At 40.9% G+C, this 19,917-nt stretch overlaps 2 protein-coding genes across 4 annotated transcripts in view; one reads left to right on the forward strand and one right to left on the reverse strand.

Annotated features, from left to right (window-relative positions):
* Positions 1-2,057, forward strand: part of slc50a1 (solute carrier family 50 member 1) — a 390,175-nt gene extending 388,118 nt beyond the window's left edge. For both annotated transcript variants that reach the window (XM_062423402.1, XM_062423401.1), the window contains 2 exons: positions 739-858; positions 1,000-2,057. In XM_062423402.1, the coding sequence (XP_062279386.1) occupies positions 739-858; positions 1,000-1,101 (222 nt within the window). In that variant the 3' untranslated portion in view covers positions 1,102-2,057. The remainder of the gene's footprint in view (positions 1-738; positions 859-999) is intronic.
* Positions 2,058-10,369: 8,312 nt separating this feature from the next.
* Positions 10,370-19,238, reverse strand: trim46a (tripartite motif containing 46a). Of its 2 annotated transcripts, XM_062422610.1 has the most exons (13): positions 19,179-19,238; positions 18,111-18,369; positions 17,160-17,310; positions 15,340-15,538; positions 15,108-15,254; positions 14,926-15,021; positions 13,858-14,111; positions 13,623-13,744; positions 13,196-13,525; positions 12,339-12,568; positions 12,140-12,207; positions 10,924-11,033; positions 10,370-10,878 (listed from the first exon to the last, which is right to left on the reverse strand). In XM_062422610.1, exons 1-13 carry the CDS (start codon positions 19,236-19,238, stop codon positions 10,580-10,582), a joined length of 2,325 nt encoding a protein of 774 aa, XP_062278594.1. In that variant the 3' UTR covers positions 10,370-10,579. The 2 variants fall into 2 exon arrangements, with proteins under 2 accessions (XP_062278594.1, XP_062278593.1); XM_062422609.1 differs by having other exon boundaries at positions 10,370-11,033.
* Positions 19,239-19,917: the final 679 nt, after the last annotated feature.

The raw sequence follows: 19,917 nt of genomic DNA on the forward strand, positions 1-19,917 counted from the left end.
TCTGCCTCACTGCTCCAAATGACCCTAAGTCAGTTTCCTGCCTTTCTTCTTCTCATCTGTGTCTTCCTGTTATTCTCAGTCTCTGTCTGTTTGTTCTTTACATCTCCTTGGATACATTCTGTTGTCTTGCAGTTTACTTAATATCATGTTTGCACCACACATAATTATGCAGAAATGGCACTAAATGAACAAACTTAAAGTCAATCCTTGTGAATATTATCTTTACATAATTGAGCTTGTAGTTTTAAAGAGAAAATCTAGTTTACTACAGTTTGGCTCTTATCTGTGTTGTTTTGGAAATCATTCCTGTTGGTCTTAGCAGAATATTACTCACCAAGTTAACTTTTAAGGTCTTGAAACACAGCTAAAAATATGTCCAAAGTGAGCAGTCAGACAGTCTTAGAAAAAACCAAAGCCAAGAAAACAAAGGTAAATGGTAAAAACATCCATCACAGTTTACAGACAGACTTCTTGTTTCAACTGTTGACTTTCTGTACTTGCTGTAGTCCTGTACACACAGTTTTCTTGTACAATTAGAGATAGTGTGTTTTGAGTTTATTGCCTTTTTGGACTCCTTACTGTGACATTGTAGTGATGTTGCGGTGAGTTTAATGTCACAGTAACCAATAATAACATTGGCCAAAACCTAAAAAATAGACCCCAAGCTTTAATGGATGTAATATAATGTATTGTTAACTGTTGCTGCCGTACTCTCTCTCTCTCTCTCCGCTCTTTCAGGTGGAGATAGTGCGTAGCAGTAATGTGCAGTGCTTGTCCTTCCCTCTCACTGTAGCTACCTTCTTCACTTCAACCTCCTGGGTCCTCTACGGCCTCCAGTTGAACGACTACTACATTGTGGTATGACACAGAGAGACTATGCAACTGTGTCAGAACGTTAATAGCATGTGTAAATACATTTTTTAACACTGATTTGGGAAATGATTAATATCCTCAATGTATTACATTTCTTCCTTTTGTGTGTGTTTATGTTCACCTCAGGTTCCAAACACGCCTGGGATCTTCACCAGCCTCATCAGATTTTATCTGTTTTGGAGATTTGCATCTAATCAATCACCTTCCTATAAGCTGATGCAGATATGAGGATATTAGGGAAAGAGATGTGAAAAAGGGGAAAGTCAAGACATATGTGTTGACTTCATGGAGGGCTGCAGCAAAGCCGTCCCATTGAGTGTTGTTTTTTTTAATCATACAGGGTTGCTGCATGGAGCAAAACAAACTGTCAGTGGGGCGACACCACTCCTAAAGTGGAGATAATGTATTGTGTTTGTTCACTTTATCATTCCGGGGAGGGATATCAAGGAGCACAATTAGTCGGAGAAGTGATGAATTCACTTGAGTTGAATAATTACAGATTTTTCTTTTCTGCAGCTATTTATCAAACATAACCTGTGTCTCCTCATGTCCTTCAAGTGCCTTCTGTTAGGTCATGCTTGCCATTAAAGATTAATGGCCTTTACTGATCTACCAGCATTTGGGAAGAGTTTCTGATCTGTGTGTAATCCAGTGAATTGGATTGGAACTTACTTATGTCGTACTATCCAAAGATTTTGTGGAGTTGTAACATTTGCAGCTGCTACTTTAGTAGGTCATACAGTTTCTCTGTTCACTGTTACTGACATGTAGTATGAAATACTTTCATATCTCTTCAGAGTTGCCTCCGCATCACCATTTAGATGGCATATTAAGTCATATCAGTGGCAGTAAGTTATATTTGTTTAGAATTGTTTTCTATACTTTTTATATTTCAGTTTTTTTTTATACAGAATGTGTATGATGGCTTATGTCCAAGATTAAGTAGAGTTAATGCTATTTTTATAAACTCTTGTATATGAGATTAAATAAAATGCAAATTAAAACCATTGGATTTGTTTACAATAATGAATGGTGCTTGTTTTTCTGGTGGGTAATGGAGTCTCCTCATTAATATCTGTAATAAGGACATATGTTATGCAAATACAAGAGCTCTCTGTCAGTGCTGATCACTAATTTCTGAGGGAATGGAAGATCTTAAAAGGTACCATGTTAATAAATTTTACCTTCACCATCAGCGATTTGTATTTCCTGATTGCTTGTTAAGCTGTGAACATGGAAGAGATGAAATGTGTTTTTTTTTAGCTTTGTAAAGCGATAAAGCTGTACTTGACCCTTTGAAGTGAGAAGATATGTGATGTAGTATGGAGGTTTTGTTTTCGGAGGCAGTAATGAGCTTACATGTGGAGGTGTGTGTGTCTGTGAGAGAGAGAGACTGGGGTTGTGATTGTGCAAGAAGAGACAAAAGCCCGTTTGATGGTGCTGCAGTGAGAATGAGCTTGTTTGTGTGAGTATGTTGATACAGAGAGGGCAGTGGTGGGAAAGGCCACGCCAGAGGTTCTCATCCCATGTTTGTGTGTTGTGTGTGTGTGTGTGTTACATTAGCCTCTCTTCCTGTGCTCAAAGAGCCTGCCCATAACAGAGCACACAGACACAACACAGTATTGTACTGAAAATGAGTTTTATGTAGGAGAAAAGCTAAGCTGAGAAGACTGGAGGTGGGAGATAAATGAAAGTGGGAACAAAAAAGAAAAGGGAGAAAATGTGATGAAGCAGAAGGGAATGTAATGTAAATTTAGACTGAGGTAGAAGACAGTAAACCTGGGACAAGAATAAAGGAATTCTTATATGAAACTTGGGTTTGACTTGTTCAGTAGTTTTGTTGAAACATGTTCAAAGTTTAGTAAAACACTAACGGCTCTGTGAGGCTGTAGCAGCAAAAATGCTAACATCAGTATGTTAATATGTAGATATAAGTATGTGTTTCCATATTCACTGCCTTAATTTAGCACATTAGCATGATAACATTTGCTAATTAGCACACAAAGTAAAGCTGAGGGTGACTGGAATAGCATTAGTATTTCAGGAATTTTCGTCATTAACCTAATGGGCAAATTAAGACTTTGGCTTGTTAATGATGCTAGCTGAAAAATCACCAAATTTATTAGCCTACAATTTCCGACATTTCTCCAGACAGTTCACTTGAAACCACAAATATGAACCTTTTGTTGATGCTAGAGATAGTGTTGCAAAATGGGACTGACAAAAGGGGGGTGTTGTATTTCACAGTCTTATCATCTCTGGTCTTCTGTTTTAATAGTCAAACCCAAAACCACAATAACAAAACATTTATCATCGAACTATGAAAAATAAAAATACAATTAATAAAGGTTTCAACTTAGTTTTAATTAAGAAATGACATTTGGTTTTTGACAGTCATCAATTATCAGTCACTGTATGTTGAGCTGAGCCTACTAAACTCAATGCACTCAGTCCCAATCTAACCGGATTAGAGGAGGGACGCAATTATTGGAATATGGCCTAACTTTCTGTCAGTGAAGACTGCCCTAATGGTACAAAAAGTATCCCAAATCATCACAACCCGCTATTTTACCTAATTACATAATTACTTAGGCTAATTAAGTAAAAAGCCCAAAAAAGCCAGTGCTGCCAGATTGGGCAGACAACTGCAATCTGGCAACACTGGCTAGGGGAAGAGTCAAATGGTCACCAAAGTCAGCAGAAAATACTGTCTGGGAACCTTAAAGTCCGTGTAAAGTAAAAATAAATATGTGTTCTGAGTTTGACATACCACAGAAAAGTGTGTTATTAACCACCCTGCCAAATTTGAATGATTAAAAAAATCACCAAATATATGAAATTAGGCTTCAAAGTTGTGTAAAAGTCTGCCTATTTCTCTTCGCCCAAACGCTGTGCACGTGCCCGCCGAGTTCGCTGAAACCCCGCCCCCCTACCAAGTGTCACCTGTCAAATCAAAGTCACCACCTCTACCAGAAAACATGGACGCTAGGTCTGAGAACTTTCTGCTGCTAACTCAGCTGCTAACTCGGCGGCTAGCTCAGTGGCTAGCTCAGTGGCTAGCTCGGCAGCTAACACAGCTAACTGGCTACCTGTAGACTGTAGTAGTAGTGTGCGCTGAATGTATTTATACCTCTACAGCAGCAGGGGCGGGTTTATGCTCCGGTGTGTAACCGTGCTATTGGTTAACACCAATTTTCAGACCCGCCCATTAAATCCAGACACAAAAATCTTGAAACACAGTTTGTGAAGCCTAGCTCCACAATTCAAATATAAATGGTTGAAATGCTTTTTACACCTTTTTTAGGAATACATTTATGACCTATTTAATGTGTTTAGAAGAAAATGTCTGAATTCACTTTACACGGTCTTTAATGTCTACAAGATTTCATGTCCTTGTTGAAATATTTCACTCTAAAGTGGTAGACAGACTGAGCTTCGCCAAAATGGCCAAAACATTTATTTTAAGAAAATCTGGGACAGGATAGCGTAGGCAAGTGAGTCAGTTTCATCAGGTCTGCTCTTGACAAAAAATATAACATGTAACATGTCCTGATAAACAATCCAGATACAGTCAGCAATAGAGTGGAGACCTTGAGGTGCGGGTAGGGATTTAGTGGTAAGAAAAAAGAGTAAATGATGAGTCCTGGAGAAGATAAGGGAGGATTGGATGTTGTCTATTCTTGTAGTGAAAAGACAGACATCAATAAGCTTGGAGGGACAATAGCATGGAGTCAGATAGACTGGCTGGACACACCCCTCATTAGAAACTGTGGCTTCATTCTGAAGAGACAACGTGCAAAGTGTTAGGCAGGAAACAAAAGCACGGCCCAACGCTGGTGTGTACATGTCTTTGGTCGACAGCCAAATAGTAACACAAGGCCTATGTTTTGAATATGAGTGTTTGTAGGGGTGATGAGAAGGGTAATCAGCTGAACAATGAGTTCAAGTCACAAACAGGATCCCTCTGTTTCCTGGAGTAGAGACTACGTCCTTAAACAACACACACAGGCACGCACACACACACACACACACACACACACACACACACACACACACACACACACACACACGCACACACCAAGCTGACTCTTGTACTTTTGCACACATCCTTTAAATCACAGGCGTATACACTTTGTATGTACATTATCCTGTGGTCTCCTACCCAGACACTCCCACAATCTCTCCCCCACAAACACCATGTGTGCATTTGGATGTCTATTTTTGTCATTATGGGCGAATTATGATCTATGGGTTTTGTTTCCCCCGTAATTACACACAAAAAAAGTCCCTGCTAACATGCAGCCTGCTGCCAGGCTAGTGTGCATACTCAGCATATAAACACACACAGCACACAGGGAGGCAGTCAGCAGCCTGTGCACTTTCTGCCATCAGTAAAAGCACACCTGTCCCAGCTGCTGTTTTGAAAAGAACAAGAAGCAAAGGAAGAATGTGCTTCTCTCAGTTTTCCTGTCAGCCCCTCACCCTTCGCCCACCTCCCTTGAGTTGTTTATCTCATTATTCCCATGGTCAGCAATTGCTCCTCTTCTTATTCCACATTGTCATTTTATGTCTTTCTTTCTCTTTGTTATGTTTTTCTTTATCCTTTCCTCAAATTGTATTTCTAATTACTTATATCTTCTTACTGTTTCCTTTTGTGCGTGAAACAGTACAAGAATGTACATGGTGGTCCTGCAAATAGTCAGACAGCTGACTACCATGTTTCGTACACTCAGATCATCTGCAGTGATAATCAGCTCTGCTCCATGAAACTGTCAGCCAGTCTATGTAACTGTAGATTTTATAAGCAGAGAGAGCACAAACAGTCTCACGTAAGAAAAAAATATGATGTGCGGCAGATTTCACAGATTAAATAGAAATCACCCAATTAACACTCATACTAGACCTATAGATTTTTTTATTGGTGTTCATGTATATGCATGCACACCCTTGTTTGTAAGAACAGTTGGTGCTCTAGGTATTTATGAGCAACCATGTGCAGAAAGCAGCAAGTGGCTTTCTATTCCAAGTTTTACCAGCTTCTCCACGTTTGGCTTTGTAATCAGCATTTTTCTCCAGAGTCTCACAGCTGAGGGGCTCACACAAAAACAAGAACTTTATGCATGCATACGTTGTAGGTGACACACAGAACCCCCCCCCCCCCCCCTTTTCTCTCATACACACACAATCACAGATGCAAAAATGTGACTCTTCAGCTCTTTCACTGTGAGCAGTTGGCGCTAAAAGACCTTTGCTCTACACCTCAGCCATGGAAATAGATTAACAAGCAAAACCTCTGATGTGTCCTAAGGGTTTGAGGGTAGTTCAGTACGTGCTGTTTCGGTCTCCCAGATTGTTTTACACTCTCTTCCTCCTTCTTCCTCTTTCTCCTCTTCCCTATGCCTCTGGTTCCACCGGCCTTCAGATTGGGAGAGTGAAGAGATATGTGGACAGCTAGTCATTAAGCTGTCAGAAGACAGCCTATGGACCAAAACACTGTCAGCATCAATGAACATACATGTTTAACCTGACATATAAATCATTCGTCAGATATCCTTCTGTTTTACCAGTGGAGCATATCAGAGATTCAACAACTGTGCTTAACACTGCTGGGCAGGCCACAACAGTAGGAGCATTAACTGCATCAAGCACAAAACCTATTTAGCTCATTTCAATAAAGTTGCATCTGTTGCTGTGTTTTGCTTGTTGATCATGTTCTGCACATCCTTGCTAATAATTGTATAGTGTATCCAGTAATGCAGGCAACAGATTATGTGAAGAACACAATTAAAGGTGGAACAGGTGGTGCAGTACAGTTAAAGACTTTACAAGGAGCTAATGTTTTACCCCCCCCCCCCCCCCCCCCAACACACACACACACACACACATACACACACACACACACACACACACACACACACACACACGCATACACACACACACACACACACACACGTACACATAAATACTCACAGGGCTTGAGGAGCTTTGATCCTGTCTCAGCATGCTCACTCATTTTGTTATCCATCCAGAACACACACATGTGGTAGATTTGTGTGTGTGTGTGTGTGTGTGTGTGTCTTTTTTTTTAATGGTAACCATGTAAAATGGAATTTGGATTTGATTGCGAGGATGTGTGTGTTTAGGGGATCATACAAAAATGTTTTTTGATGATGCTCACAAACCTCTGCCCATGACAGAGATCCATTTTGTTTGACAGTTTTACAGACCTTTAAAAGTATAGATTACTGTGTGTTTGTGTATTTATGTATGTGTGTATGTGTGTGCACGTAGGACATACACGTCTGCTGTGATGTGCAGAGGTGCTGAGGAAAGACAGGAGACACAGCTGTTCAGGGGACTTAGAGTCTGTGCTTGCTGTAGCAAACATTTCTGCAGCTTCCTGCACAGTGTGCACATTTGAAAGTTCACTAGATCTCAGTGCGTGTGGAACTTATTCTGCATGGCTATCAGCATTTTTATTAGTTTGCTTCAGTAAACTCTAAACAGGAACTAATTCATCATTGGCTCAAATAGTTTCATTCCAAGTAATTTCTCCCAACCAATGTTGTCAACCAGACCTTTAAGATATACTGCATGAGCACAAAAACATTATTCTTTAGGTAAAATATCTTTTAATTGAATACTGTAATCAACTGATTGTTTATTACTTTTACCTTCTGTCTATCTTTATCTTCATCAGGCAATCAATTCACTGCTCTGATAAATCGTCCTACAAGGAAAAAAGTTTCCTTGTAAAGTTTCACAATACTTTCGAGTTGGAAACTCAGGGGAATATCACTTTTGCATGCAAACTCACTGATGCTCACTAGCTTATTGTTTGTGTGAAAGGTTAACGTGTGTGAACAACGAGGCAACCACAGTGGAACAAGAGCCTTGCGGAGGTGCAATTAGGACTAGAGAGCAAAAACATTTGATTATTTAGAGTTATAATGAGGACAAATATGATGTCATTTTTAAAATTGTACTCTCTTCTGTTGTGTTATGTCGCTTTTGTTATATTTGATATGAATGCATTCTGGCTAACCTTAATTAATGCAGGTGAATGCTATCAAGGGACTGCAGATTTATATTTGTCAGTCTTCGCTAACAGTTGCACATGCACATTTCAATTGATGTTAATTAATATGCATTTCCAGTAGTAAATACATAAATAAAGAGTAAGAGCATCACAGCTTTGTTACCAGACTGGCCAGTGTTGACACAAGGTGCACCTGTTGCTGACCTTTCACTGAGGATATCAGAAATGTACAAACATTGTCGCACTCTAGTGGTGAATTTGTAATATTGCAAACTCCTGCAGCAAACAGGACACTATTATCAAAAGTTTGAGTGGCTCTAGTTTAATTGCAACAGCTCCGTATTGACATTTGCAGTGTGTGATACTTGTATTTGTTTTGTATTGTTTGTGTTTATCACTGCAACAATGCTGTTGTATTGGCCAAGTCACTCTTATATACATGCATGTGCATACTGTGTAAGATAATGACACCACTCTGGTGTTACATAATGTCTCAGTTTCACCATTGTGGAATCTCTCTTTTTATCACTTTGTCTGGGTGATAACAGCTTGTTAAAAAACTGTTCTAACCACCAGTTCAACTGGCTCTGCCTCATCTAATACTGCTGTTGAACCCTTGCCTGCCTCCCTCTGTTGCTGTCGTTCTGTATCAGGTGTCCTAAGGTGTGTCCTGGCTAAGAACAGAGTGGGATTATTATATTTAAACCCTGTGGCACAAAAGATCCACTGTACCTGTTCAAGCAGCTCTGGCACACTCAAATGATTAAGGGCATGCTTGCCCTTACATGCCAGCAGGAACCACAGACTCTGAGACATCAGTTCCTCTGTGACATTCAAACAAGGAGAGTATGTTTTCACAATCCCTGCTGAAGCAGTGTTCTGCTATTTACAGTCAATCAAAATGTCACAACTTTATAATCAACAACAATTAAACTGGCAGTTATATTTGACCAAAAACATGCTGATAATTTGTGCTGCAGGGTAGGAATATGACAGGTGACGAAGGAAGAGGTTTAAGGTTAAAGTTTCTGTCTTACCTCACATCATGCCTTTACTGATAATATCATGAATACAAAGGTTGTAGAGTTCAGTTTATAGCCTCTAGTGTGATCATGATTTGAAACCAAAGAGACCCCATGTTACTGTTATCAGTCATTTATTTTTTTCTCATGACATGAGAGAAACATTCTGCCAACAAGGCAAAGTCTAAATAAGGAGATTCTGATTTCTGAGATGCTACAGACTGAAGTATTTCAAGTGCTGTACTGTAACGCAAGTAGAGGAGTCTAGACACGTCATTCAGGACAAGACACACACATACACACAACAGAAAGCATGAAAGTCACAGCATGAGCTCAGATAACTTTCCCACAACACACACACTCACCAGAAAAAATCATCATATTATATACCAAAAATACAGTCAGAGCCAGTCGATTTGAAAAAATTAAATATAGACAATCTCTGGCTTTGAAGTGATACATAACTGGGTTCTTACATTCCCCAAACATGACTTTAAATCAGTTGAAAAAAAAAAGTTGCAGTAAGAAAAACAAAGAAAAGGTCCAATTTAAATTCAACAAAAGCTCATGAAATAAATAATAATAAACAGCAGACCCTTTTCTCATTAGCTTACCTCAGCTGATCTGAGCTGAAGTCATCACTCTAGACGTCATTAAAATGTATGTGCAAAACACTTTAACACGACTTAATACTGGACAAGAACTTTTGGCCATCCACATTTTTAACTTTCATTAAGATGTTTAACACTGAAATGTATTCACATGTTAACAGCATGAAAACATTATTCGCTGGAACTTTTGTTACTTTGATTTCTGTTCTAAGTCTGAAAACATTCAGGCAACTGTGAGCATGTTAACCAAGTTAAAACACACAAGTCCTTTTGAAATGCAAAACAGCAGCTATATAAAATACTAACTGAGACTGTGCAGACAAAGAGACATGATCCTGACGGAGCCAGCAGAACGTTACATATCAACAACAGAAGTACGCTCACTGTCTCCATGTTCTGCATTACATAAGTCATTTATAATTGTTGGGGCTACATAAAAAATGAATCCCAAAGATAAAAAATAGACATACAGTACATCTGAGGTACTTTTACACGGTGACAGTCAGCTATCTGCATATATGTAAGTTATGAATCTTAGTTACACTTGCATGCAACTTTTTTTTGCCCGATTATTCTGGGACAAAAGACAAGTGTAAACAGAGGGCAGATTTTTCTTACATTACAAACAGATCTTCTTTACCTGTAAAGGTGTTTCACTCATCCTGTCGACAGAGTTCTGCATAGTCTAAAATCATTTCAGCCACAATGTCCATAGGAGCATTGCAAAGACGTGGAGTAAGAAAGCAGGAAGAAAATACCAATAAATACAGCCAGAGGAGACATTTTATATTTTCAAGCCAAGTGCGGATGCAGGATAAAGAACCACAAATATTTGTGGTCAGATCTCAAAAATTACACCAAAAATGAAAAAAATAACCATGTTCACAGTGACAGTTCAATCAAGTATCAAAGCTTGACAGGATCAAGGCAAGGCTATTTCATACATGGGAGAATAAAGATCTATCTGGTTTCTCACATTACTGTAAACTTTGATCACTGAGTGAACTGTGCTAATAAACTGCCTCCCTCACAGTTTATTTACTTAGATTTGTTGCACGTGTTTGGATGGTTACCCTCCGTGGTGGCGGGTCCTCGATGCTCCGATTGGCCACAAGATCCTGCAGCTGCAGGGCCCCTCCACCAATGAAGCAGAAAGCCGGACACACAGGAGCTGAGCAATCCACATGTCCCTCCCATAGGATACGCAATGAGTGGGCATCGTAGAAGGTTACGCGTCCTTTGTCACAGTCCAGACAGACCCCGAGTCGGGGTGGCAGAGGAGTGGTATGAGGGTGTGGCAGACTACTATGGCTGCTACTGTGGGAGTGCGCTCCTCCCTGGCTCTGGCTCTGGTTGTCCACTTGGCTATGATTGTGACCATGTCCTTGAGGAAGCAAGATTTTGCCCATGCCCATGGTGAGGAAGCAGAAGGGAGGGGAGTCCTGGCCGTCTTCTGCCCCGCTGTCATTGCCACTGTCTGGGTCACAGCTGTGAGGAAAAGAAAATTAGGCTGAACTGAAGAAAAGCTGCATGAAGGAGGAATATCTACCTCATGTTTCTGACTCATAAGTTTGAATACAGAAGACCTGAAGATATCTCCACTTGCAATGCTAGCTTACCACCTCAATGACACAATAACATAAAAATGTTTAGATTTTTTCAAGCTCAAAAAAATGGTTTGAGTCTGTCTGATCAAAGCCATGCACATTGTTCCTTAAACCTTGAGAACAGCTCTGTTTGAAGTCTGTTTGCTCTTACTAAATACAATTACATTGTATATTTAACGTGCTTTTATCCAAATTAAGTGTGCAAAACAGCTGTACTGTGGAGACCACTTGTTATGATTATAATAATCAGATTAAGGCTGCAATTTACAATTATTTTCATCATGGATTTATCAGTTGGTCTATAAAATATGAGAAAATAGTGACAAATTTCCCACAGGCCAAGTTAATGTCTTAAAATGTTGTTGTTTTGTCCAAAACCCAAAGACTTTTAGTTTACCATAACAGATGACAAAGAATAACATAAACCAGCAACTTTTGCAGTTCTAAATCTGATGATTTCTTAAAACATGTTTTAGCATAGCAAAAACAAGCTAAATCCTTTATAAAGGGTCGCCTTTACTTGGATACACCAAACATAAAGAATGTGGTGCATAATTTAAGTACTGAATAATACGTAATACAAGTATTTTAAAGCATTTTAAATCAACAAGGGATCAACTGACTACATGTGATGTGAGAGGAGTAAGCAGCAGCAGGGGATATCATGTCAAGGTGGCATTTACATGTTGTTCTGCTGCCCCCAAGTGGCCACAAAATCAATTAAAAAGCAATTGATGATACTTTAAGTATGCAGGAATTGTGGCATGGCTCTTAAGCCTCTGTACTGGGTTGTGTAAATGAAGGTACTTGCATCAACAAGAGCCCTACAAATCAATATGACAGAAGCAAATCCCATTCATATTCGAATTTATGGTTTTGTGGTTTTTACGTTGTCATAACAAACAGACCCGTCCTTTAAACAGGCTTACAGAAGACAATTAATCTAAAGCCTTAAGAGACATAAATAGGATAGTAAGGGTTATTTACCGAGGGCTGGCCATGTCCTGGGGGAGATGGAACCACTCTTGTAGCTTTGTCTCCTGTCCTACTCCTACCTGCACAAGGGAGAAAGAAACAGAAAGACAGACAGACAGCTTTAGTCATGAACACTTCAAGTCAGCTTGTCAGGTTAAGCTGATTCTAAGTGTACAATTCATTATAACAAACTAACAAGTATCCCTCTCACCTTGACCAGGTAGGAACCAGGCTCAACAGAGCATGCCCAGTAATGTCTGCCTTGAGTGATGGCCAAGTCCGCCACCAGCAGGTCAGAGGTCAAGTGGCAGGAAGTGAGTGTGCGGTCAGCAGCCTGCAGGAGGGACAGGCCTGGCACACTACGGGCATAAGTCTGGCCTCTACCCAGTGCCAGCCTATCAGCATGCAACCCCCAGCGAGAGTCTAAAGAGAAACTTAACACTAGGAGAAGGGAGGAGTAAACAGGGGGGAAAAGAGGGATAAAAAGGGACAGAAGTGCCAGGAAAGGTGAAGGAAAGGAGTCAAGAGGGATGGAGGGAGGAGGGGTTAGATTCTGCAGCTGCAACAGAGTCAGGCTACAACAAGTTTGAACACATAATGGAGAAACAGCTAAGGAAGAGTTGTAGGAGAACACAGAATATGAGGCAGATCAGGAGAAAAGGTGTATTCAAGGTGACTTTACCTGAAAATGTGGGAAACAGAGTAGAACTGGGGGTATGTCCACATTGTTTCAACTGATTAGAACGTTTTGTTTTAAATTAAACGTTATTTTTATGGGAATGACTTTGTGGGATAATAGCAAAACAAAAAATATATAACAAGAACAAGACAGAATTTTAGAAAGTACAGAAGACAAGAAAAACAAAGGTGGATATAGCCTGACTGGGATGAAACAGGAGTGCAGAAAAGATGGGGGAAATCAAGAGATGGAGAAAAAAAAGACAATTGGTCAATGTACAAAGTCTGATCCCACTTCTTTTATTTGTAGAAAAAAAGGAAAGATAAAGCTTTTTGCAGTGAATCACATGTGAAAATGAAATGATCTTATAAGTAATATGTGTAAATTACCAGGTGCAGGTGGAGTGTGGAGGTAAACCTCTTCACTGTACTCTCCAAACCCGGCCTTGTTGCAGCCTCTCACCCTGAGCACGTACACACTGTCCATCTGCAGCCGGTCGACCACAGCGTTGGTTCCTCTAACCTCATCCAGACGCAGCCATGCTGTTGAAGCATTAGGGGATCTGGTACCGCCCCAGGTGGCTCCAACTACTCCTGCCCGTCGTTGGTATTCTACAGAAAAGTGCCAAGCCGGGGCCGAGTCCTGAGGGAGGCGCCAGCACAAAAACAGCTGGTCGTATGCTAGTGTCTTCTGAGTGTCAATGACTGGGGCCAGTGGGGCTGTGGATGAAGTGCAGATGACATTAACATATCTCAAAGAAGAAAATTTCACATCTACATGGTTCATATTGTAGAAACAAAGGAGCAAACAACCCACCACGTATGAACTCCAAGCTGTTGATGAGTTTGATCTCTTTTGATGCGTCTAGGTGAAAGTGTCTGAAGGAGGGATCAGCAGAGAGAGAGAAACACTGCAGGTTTTCTATGGCCTTCACCAGCCTGGAAGGGTAACGCCAAAGAGGCAGAAAAAAGATAAAAAACATAAGAGAGGATTCAAAGACAGAAGGGAAGACACAATTGTAAAGATGTCAACAAGCTTCTGCTGAAACTACCTGTTGTGAGTGACTCTGGCGGCCTGTACAAAACAGGGTGGATCAGTCTCTTTGAGCAACTCCTGTGTGAAGGCCATGAGTCCTGCATGCTCCAGCAGGCCTTGCTTCTCTGAGACCTGAAAAGACAGGGCGTCTTGCCTCCTGTTGTGGGATCCCTCCAGAGCAAGAGCCAAAAGCCCCTGACGCTCGACTACAGCATTTCCCAGCTCCTGAATACAGTGGGTCAGGTGCTGCAGAGCCACTGCGCTGTTCGCCTGCAGAGAGACAGAGAGGGGAACCCAAGGAATGGGAATGAAGTTGCTAAATGAAACAAGACTGAAAGTATACAGACATTCTAGTGGCTCTGTGAGGCTGTCAGGTGCTTTAAACTAAAAATGAATACATCTTATTTTAGTATGTTTGCATGCTAATATTGGCTAATTGGTATCTAATATGAACTATGTCTGTCGTCATTAGTTTTGCAGGTATTTGTTAATAAACTAAAAGGTTAGAAATTTGACCTAACGATTGATTATTCATCCTGAGGGGAATATCTACGTGTGTACTACACTACACTTCATGGCAATCCATCAAATAGATATGCAGATATTTCAATCTGGAAGTCATGTATCGACTGATGAACAGACAAATGGACCAGCACTGCCATCCCTAGAGCCATGCCACCAGTGAGGTTAAAATCAAAGACAGATTAGGAATGACAAACACAGAGACAATGGCTTGGCTGTTGCCAGCAAACAAGGCCCTCAGGCCACTGGAGGACCTGTCAATACTATCTCCTTTTAGTTGCAGTTTTAGTTACAGTAAAGTATAGGATTGCAATACATGTAGTCTTGCAATGTAGGCTTTCAATCAAAAGCAAAAATGAAAATAAAAATAATAATGATTGGTTGTGTTGTGATCAAAGAATATTGTTGATAACTCAATGAGGGATCAGAATGTATTATACCACAACAATAAAATTCCACCAAAACCTGTAGCAAATATTATTACACCTGCACAAATACACAAGGAAATGAATTGAATAGCAAAGCAGAGGAAGATGTGCAAAACACAGAAAAGGTGGTTCACCTCCATCTGTTTGATGGCAGCTTCCAGTTGAGTGATCTGGCTCTGTATTGTCTCCTGGTTTGCCAAAATGAAGTTAACTTCCTTGGTAACTTTGTCCTGTAAGACCAACACAGAAGTTGCTTTTTCAGTGCTGCTAACACCAGGATCCCGACAGTCCAAACAGATGACAGACACAAACTTACCTTCAGGGCCTGGTAGGCTTGTGCTATTGGCAGCACTTTGTGTCCATGGTGGATGCGACGGAGCTTACAAAGTGGGCACAGCAACCTCTGGCAGTTGCGGCAGTACCACTGCAGTCTTTCCTGCTCATGCTCTGTGCACGTTAGGACCTAGGGGACCACAGAGGATTATGGCACAATAATAATATAAGATAAGCTACTGTGTATTGTGCAGAAAACACAAAAGAAAACAAACTTTAGGCCGAAAGCTGTTGGTGGGTAGAATGTGTTCGTGCTGGGCTCGGGGGGTTCCCCAGGGGTGGTAGAGTTTGAAACACTCGTTGCAGAAGTTGGACTTGCAGTCAGCACAGCCCTTAGAGGCCTCCAGAGACAGAGGAGGTTTACAGAAACCACACATGATGGCTATGCTGCCCAGATTTACTGTGTGCCTGTACCTGGGGGGAAACAGGGGAGACAGGGAGATAAGGTTCGATTCTGCAGCAGTAAAATAAGAAAGAAAGCAAGAAAGAGTCTTAAGAGAGATAGGAAAGATGAGTTTGTCCTGCTCTCTTTTCAGTAGTCCAACTCTTTAACTGGCTGACCTGGATACATCACCAGCTGCTGCTTTGTTAGTGCATCCTGCACAGCAAAACATGCACTGTCACACTTTCCTTACCAAACCAGCTTCTGCCTGGAGAGGATGCAGCTGCACTCATCAAACTGCTGTGTGTGAAACAGGGAAACTGCATATCCCCATAATTCTCTCTCGACCCATCTCATAAGACTTCTCCTTAAGCAGCTCCTCTCACTTTGATCTTATCTGTTTGAACTGATAAGAGGATGATTAACATTAAAGAAAGGCTGAGAAGTATTATACTCCAAATTTGCTCCACATAGCTTTGGTAAAAAATTATCAATTTTTACTACTGTTGTTGTTGAACACTGCAGTTTTTGAGCCGTTCAAGCAGTCTGCTCTTAAGCTTATCCTCGGATCAGGACCAAAGGCAAGATTCATTGTTGAAACTCCTTCCAGCAAATGATTTCCTGTCTCATTTCTAAAGTGGTATTGACTAACTATTTCATTTGCTGCCTTTCCTCATTGCCTGCAGGGATTTTTATTCCAAACCCTTGATTATTTAGTTTTTACGGAAGAGCATTAGGGCCACGGAGTAATATATTAATTCTAAATCTCTGAGAAAAAAAGTCAAAATTTTCGAGAAAAAAAGTCAAAATTTTAAAAAGTCGAAATTTTCGAGAAAAAAAGTCAAAAGTTTTGAGGAAAAAAGTCAAAATTTTCGAGAAAAAAAGTCGAAATTTTCGAGAAAAAAGTCAAAACTTAATCTCTAATTTCCAACCCACGAGGATCAAGTGCCCTGAGTATCAGCCTTATAGTCCTTTGAGACACCACAAACCCCCTCTGGATAGCTCGTAGGTGTAGCCAACGATACCCCTGCATCTGTCCATTCCCATGCAGTTCCTCCTGCACGAAGGCTATCACATTGTCTATGTCCGACTGATTTCGCCTCCTACACAGTCCAAGTTCACGACACCGCCTCTTCAAGGTCCGAATAGAAATCACAATACTATGATTCTGTGCTAAGACTGCAAGGATCTCTTTGTTAGATAATCCAATCTCGAAGTAACATTTAATTAAATCCTCCATTTCAGCAGCACTATGCCAGGACACGAAGTCTGTCAGCTCCAGCTCTGAATGACCTGGTTCTTCCTGGTAGCCTACATTTCTGACTTTTTTCTCGAAAATTTCGACTTTTTTCTCGAAAATTTCGACTTTTTTTCTCAAAACTTTTGACTTTATTTCTCAAAAATTTCGACTTTTTAAAATTTCGACTTTTTTTCTCGAACATTTTGACTTTTTTTCTCAGAGATTTAGAATTAATATATTACTCCGTGGCCCTAATGCTCTTCCGTAAGTTTTGGATAAGATATCATCATTAGAAATAAATAAAACACATTCCAAAGTCATTTTGAGAGTCATTGACAGCAATTTCAGCTTTGACTCTATCTGCTACAGGATGTACTGTATTTATGAATGTGTGTGTCTGTGCATGTGTATACCTCTCCACAATCCGCTCCAAAGTGAGGTTGCGAAGGCAGTCTGTCAGGCCTTTTTCTCCAAGCTCCACGTCCTGCTGACAGGAAGGACACGGGAACAGCATGGGGGGATGGGCTGCATCCTTCCGCCTACGCCCTGGGTACGTCCCACACACTGAGAGAGAAGAAAAATGGATGGAGGCAGAGATAGAGATGAGAAAAAGTTGAGTGAGTATGAGAGGTGTGAAAATGCAGTCATGCATTTAAAAGTTGAGAGACAGGGAATGGGGGGAATTTAGAAAGAGTGAGGTAAAAAAGGAGGTGAACTGTTGTTCGTTCCTCATACTGTATATCCATGGAGAGCACAATGATAAAATAAAGGTCAGCTCTCAGTGGAGGAAATGATATTTGCTTACACACACACACACACACACACACACACACACACACACACACACACACACACACACACACACACACACACACACACACATACGCCTGAAAAAACACCTGCTCGGCAGCTGCTAACTACCTTTTCTGCCTCCTTGACTGTCTTTGCCTCTGTGGCCCTTGCTCTACATGCAGTTAAATAAGTCATGAGATATATGCATACAACTCTGCATGTCCAGAACCTTAAGATATGAATGTGTCAAGTAGATCAAAGCTGACATATCAAGGTGTGTATCAAAATCATATTTCCATTTATAAATGATTAGATACTATAATTAATACATATCAATCTTAATATGTGTTAATGTTATTTTGTTTAATTTATTCTTTATGTTTTGATAATATTGTTGCTGCAACAAAAAAATCTCAATGTCATTCTTTGATCACTTGAATGATGAGATCCTTCAGTTTTTCTCTCACACAAGAGCACCTTCAAAGCACATGCTTATTGCTAGGTCGTTCAAATATCATCCGTTGTACCAAACGCACACATGCACACACATGATCGAGATATTCTCCCTCAACCTGTTCTGAGGACTCGCTCCAGGCGATCGGGGGTCCTGGGTGTGGGTCTGCGTGCCAGTCGTGGGGAGCGGATGTTGGGTGTGGAGGCTGGTGAGTTTGGTTCCGGGGGCAGGTCTGGGGGAGGGTAGCCTCTTTGTACCAACACCTCAGCCGCACACAGCAGGCACACACTATGCTGGCATGGTAGAAGGATGGGCTGCTTCACCATCTCATCGCACACCGGGCAATGCAGCTCCTTCTCCATACTCTTCATGTTGGACTGTAGAGGAGGAGAAAGGGTAGAGAATAGAGCTGAACAAGGAGTCAGATCAGGCACAGGCTGAATCACTCGAATAAGTAAAGAATCTGCTGCTCTTTATATTCTGCACCTCGTGTGACCTGAAAAAAAATGTATATGAGATGTGTAGGAGTTGGGGGCTACAGAAGAAGCTGCTGCAGACACAGTTACATAGGCTGGGGTTGGAGATACTGGGCAAATGCATAATAAATACATCCAGATACATTTTGCAAGCTCTGTGGTGCCTTGCTGTGGTAGAAAGAAAGTATGTATCCTAGAGGCGAGATTTTATGTCAATAAAATTTTCTGCACAGTTCGTGGCGTTGGCCTCGGTTTTACACATGCGTTGCTGATCGAGGCCAAATCCTAGCGTTGCAGCAGCTAAACGCAGCATCCCGTTTCTATGACAACGCGCATCATCTCTGCTTTCTCATCATGTGCGGCCCGTAAACCACGATGAAGCTTTATCTGATAAAACGTTTGGATCTTATAGGAATGTGTGTCATCTGGGGCCTTTCTTTTATGTGTCCAACTACAGAAGGCTACAAGCTTGCGTTATTTGCCAAAACAAACAGTCTTTGTTCAATTCAATAAATACAAAAAAAATCTAATGGAGGAATTTAGCTACTCCCATTCCCACATCACACGGGCTATCTGTGCATTCAGATGTGTCGACAGGAAATATGGCAACATTTAGTGGAGAAATATCAAGGTATACGACAAAAGACATTTATGATATTTTATTTAAAATAAGCACAATGGAGATAGAATAAAATGCTAGCCATACTTACACTAATACGAACCAACGCGTCCATGATAGAGGTAAAGGTTTGTAACTCCGCTTCTGCCATGCTTTCACGATGCCAGCACCTGTGCTTCTATATGCAAAACGGCGACTAAACCCCCTTTTTTCTGGGGGAAAGCCAGGGGCAGTTTGTGTCTGTCGTGACGAGCAAACGTCGGCCTGGACTGGTGAACATGCAGCTACGCTGTAGATAATTTTTGGTGTGCTTAATACGTGCTGTTGCGCACGCTGTTCTCCGTCGCCTGTCTGCAATCGTGGTAGAAATAGGATGGGAGGGAGGTTTGGGGGTTTAGGCTATCACAACCGCATTGCCCAAGAAACGATGTTAGGGTGGATTTTAGTAGTATAAGGTCATAACTACAAAGATTTCATTTGCAAATTTATTGACGCCTAATTACACATATACTCGGCCAGTGAGCTCAAATATTCAGAATAATTCATGGTATTTTTATAAGAAAAAAATCATATGCATATGCAAAAACAACGCATCGCTTCACATGTTACCTCCCAATCAATTATCAGAAGCTCTGTTTCTAAAAATCAAGCTCTGGTCGTTAATGTGAAAGGCTGTAGCCTCAAAATGTCCATAAAGCACAGATAATATGCCAAATTGACTGTGGCCCAGTTTCTGGAATTGCCAGTAGATGGCAGCATCGAGTATGAAACAACATGAACAGTCCTCTCTCAATTGTTTTCCGTGCCCGGAACCTTTGAGTGTAGGTTGT

Source organism: Scomber scombrus, chromosome 7, assembly GCF_963691925.1.
Source record: "Scomber scombrus chromosome 7, fScoSco1.1, whole genome shotgun sequence".
NCBI classification, from domain to species: domain Eukaryota; kingdom Metazoa; phylum Chordata; class Actinopteri; order Scombriformes; family Scombridae; genus Scomber; species Scomber scombrus.

Bases quoted from the DNA above. Each gene is read 5' to 3' on its own strand.
- trim46a (XM_062422609.1), bottom strand. From the start codon at position 19,238: ATGGCAGAAGCGGAGTTACAAACCTTTACCTCTATCATGGACGCGTTG. The intron at 17,311-18,110 runs GTTGAGGGAGAA...CTTCTCTCTCAG, and splicing joins GGAGCGAGTCCTCAGAACAG to TGTGTGGGACGTACCCAGGG. The intron at 15,022-15,107 runs GTAAGTTTGTGT...TTGGTCTTACAG, and splicing joins AAGCCTACCAGGCCCTGAAG to GACAAAGTTACCAAGGAAGT.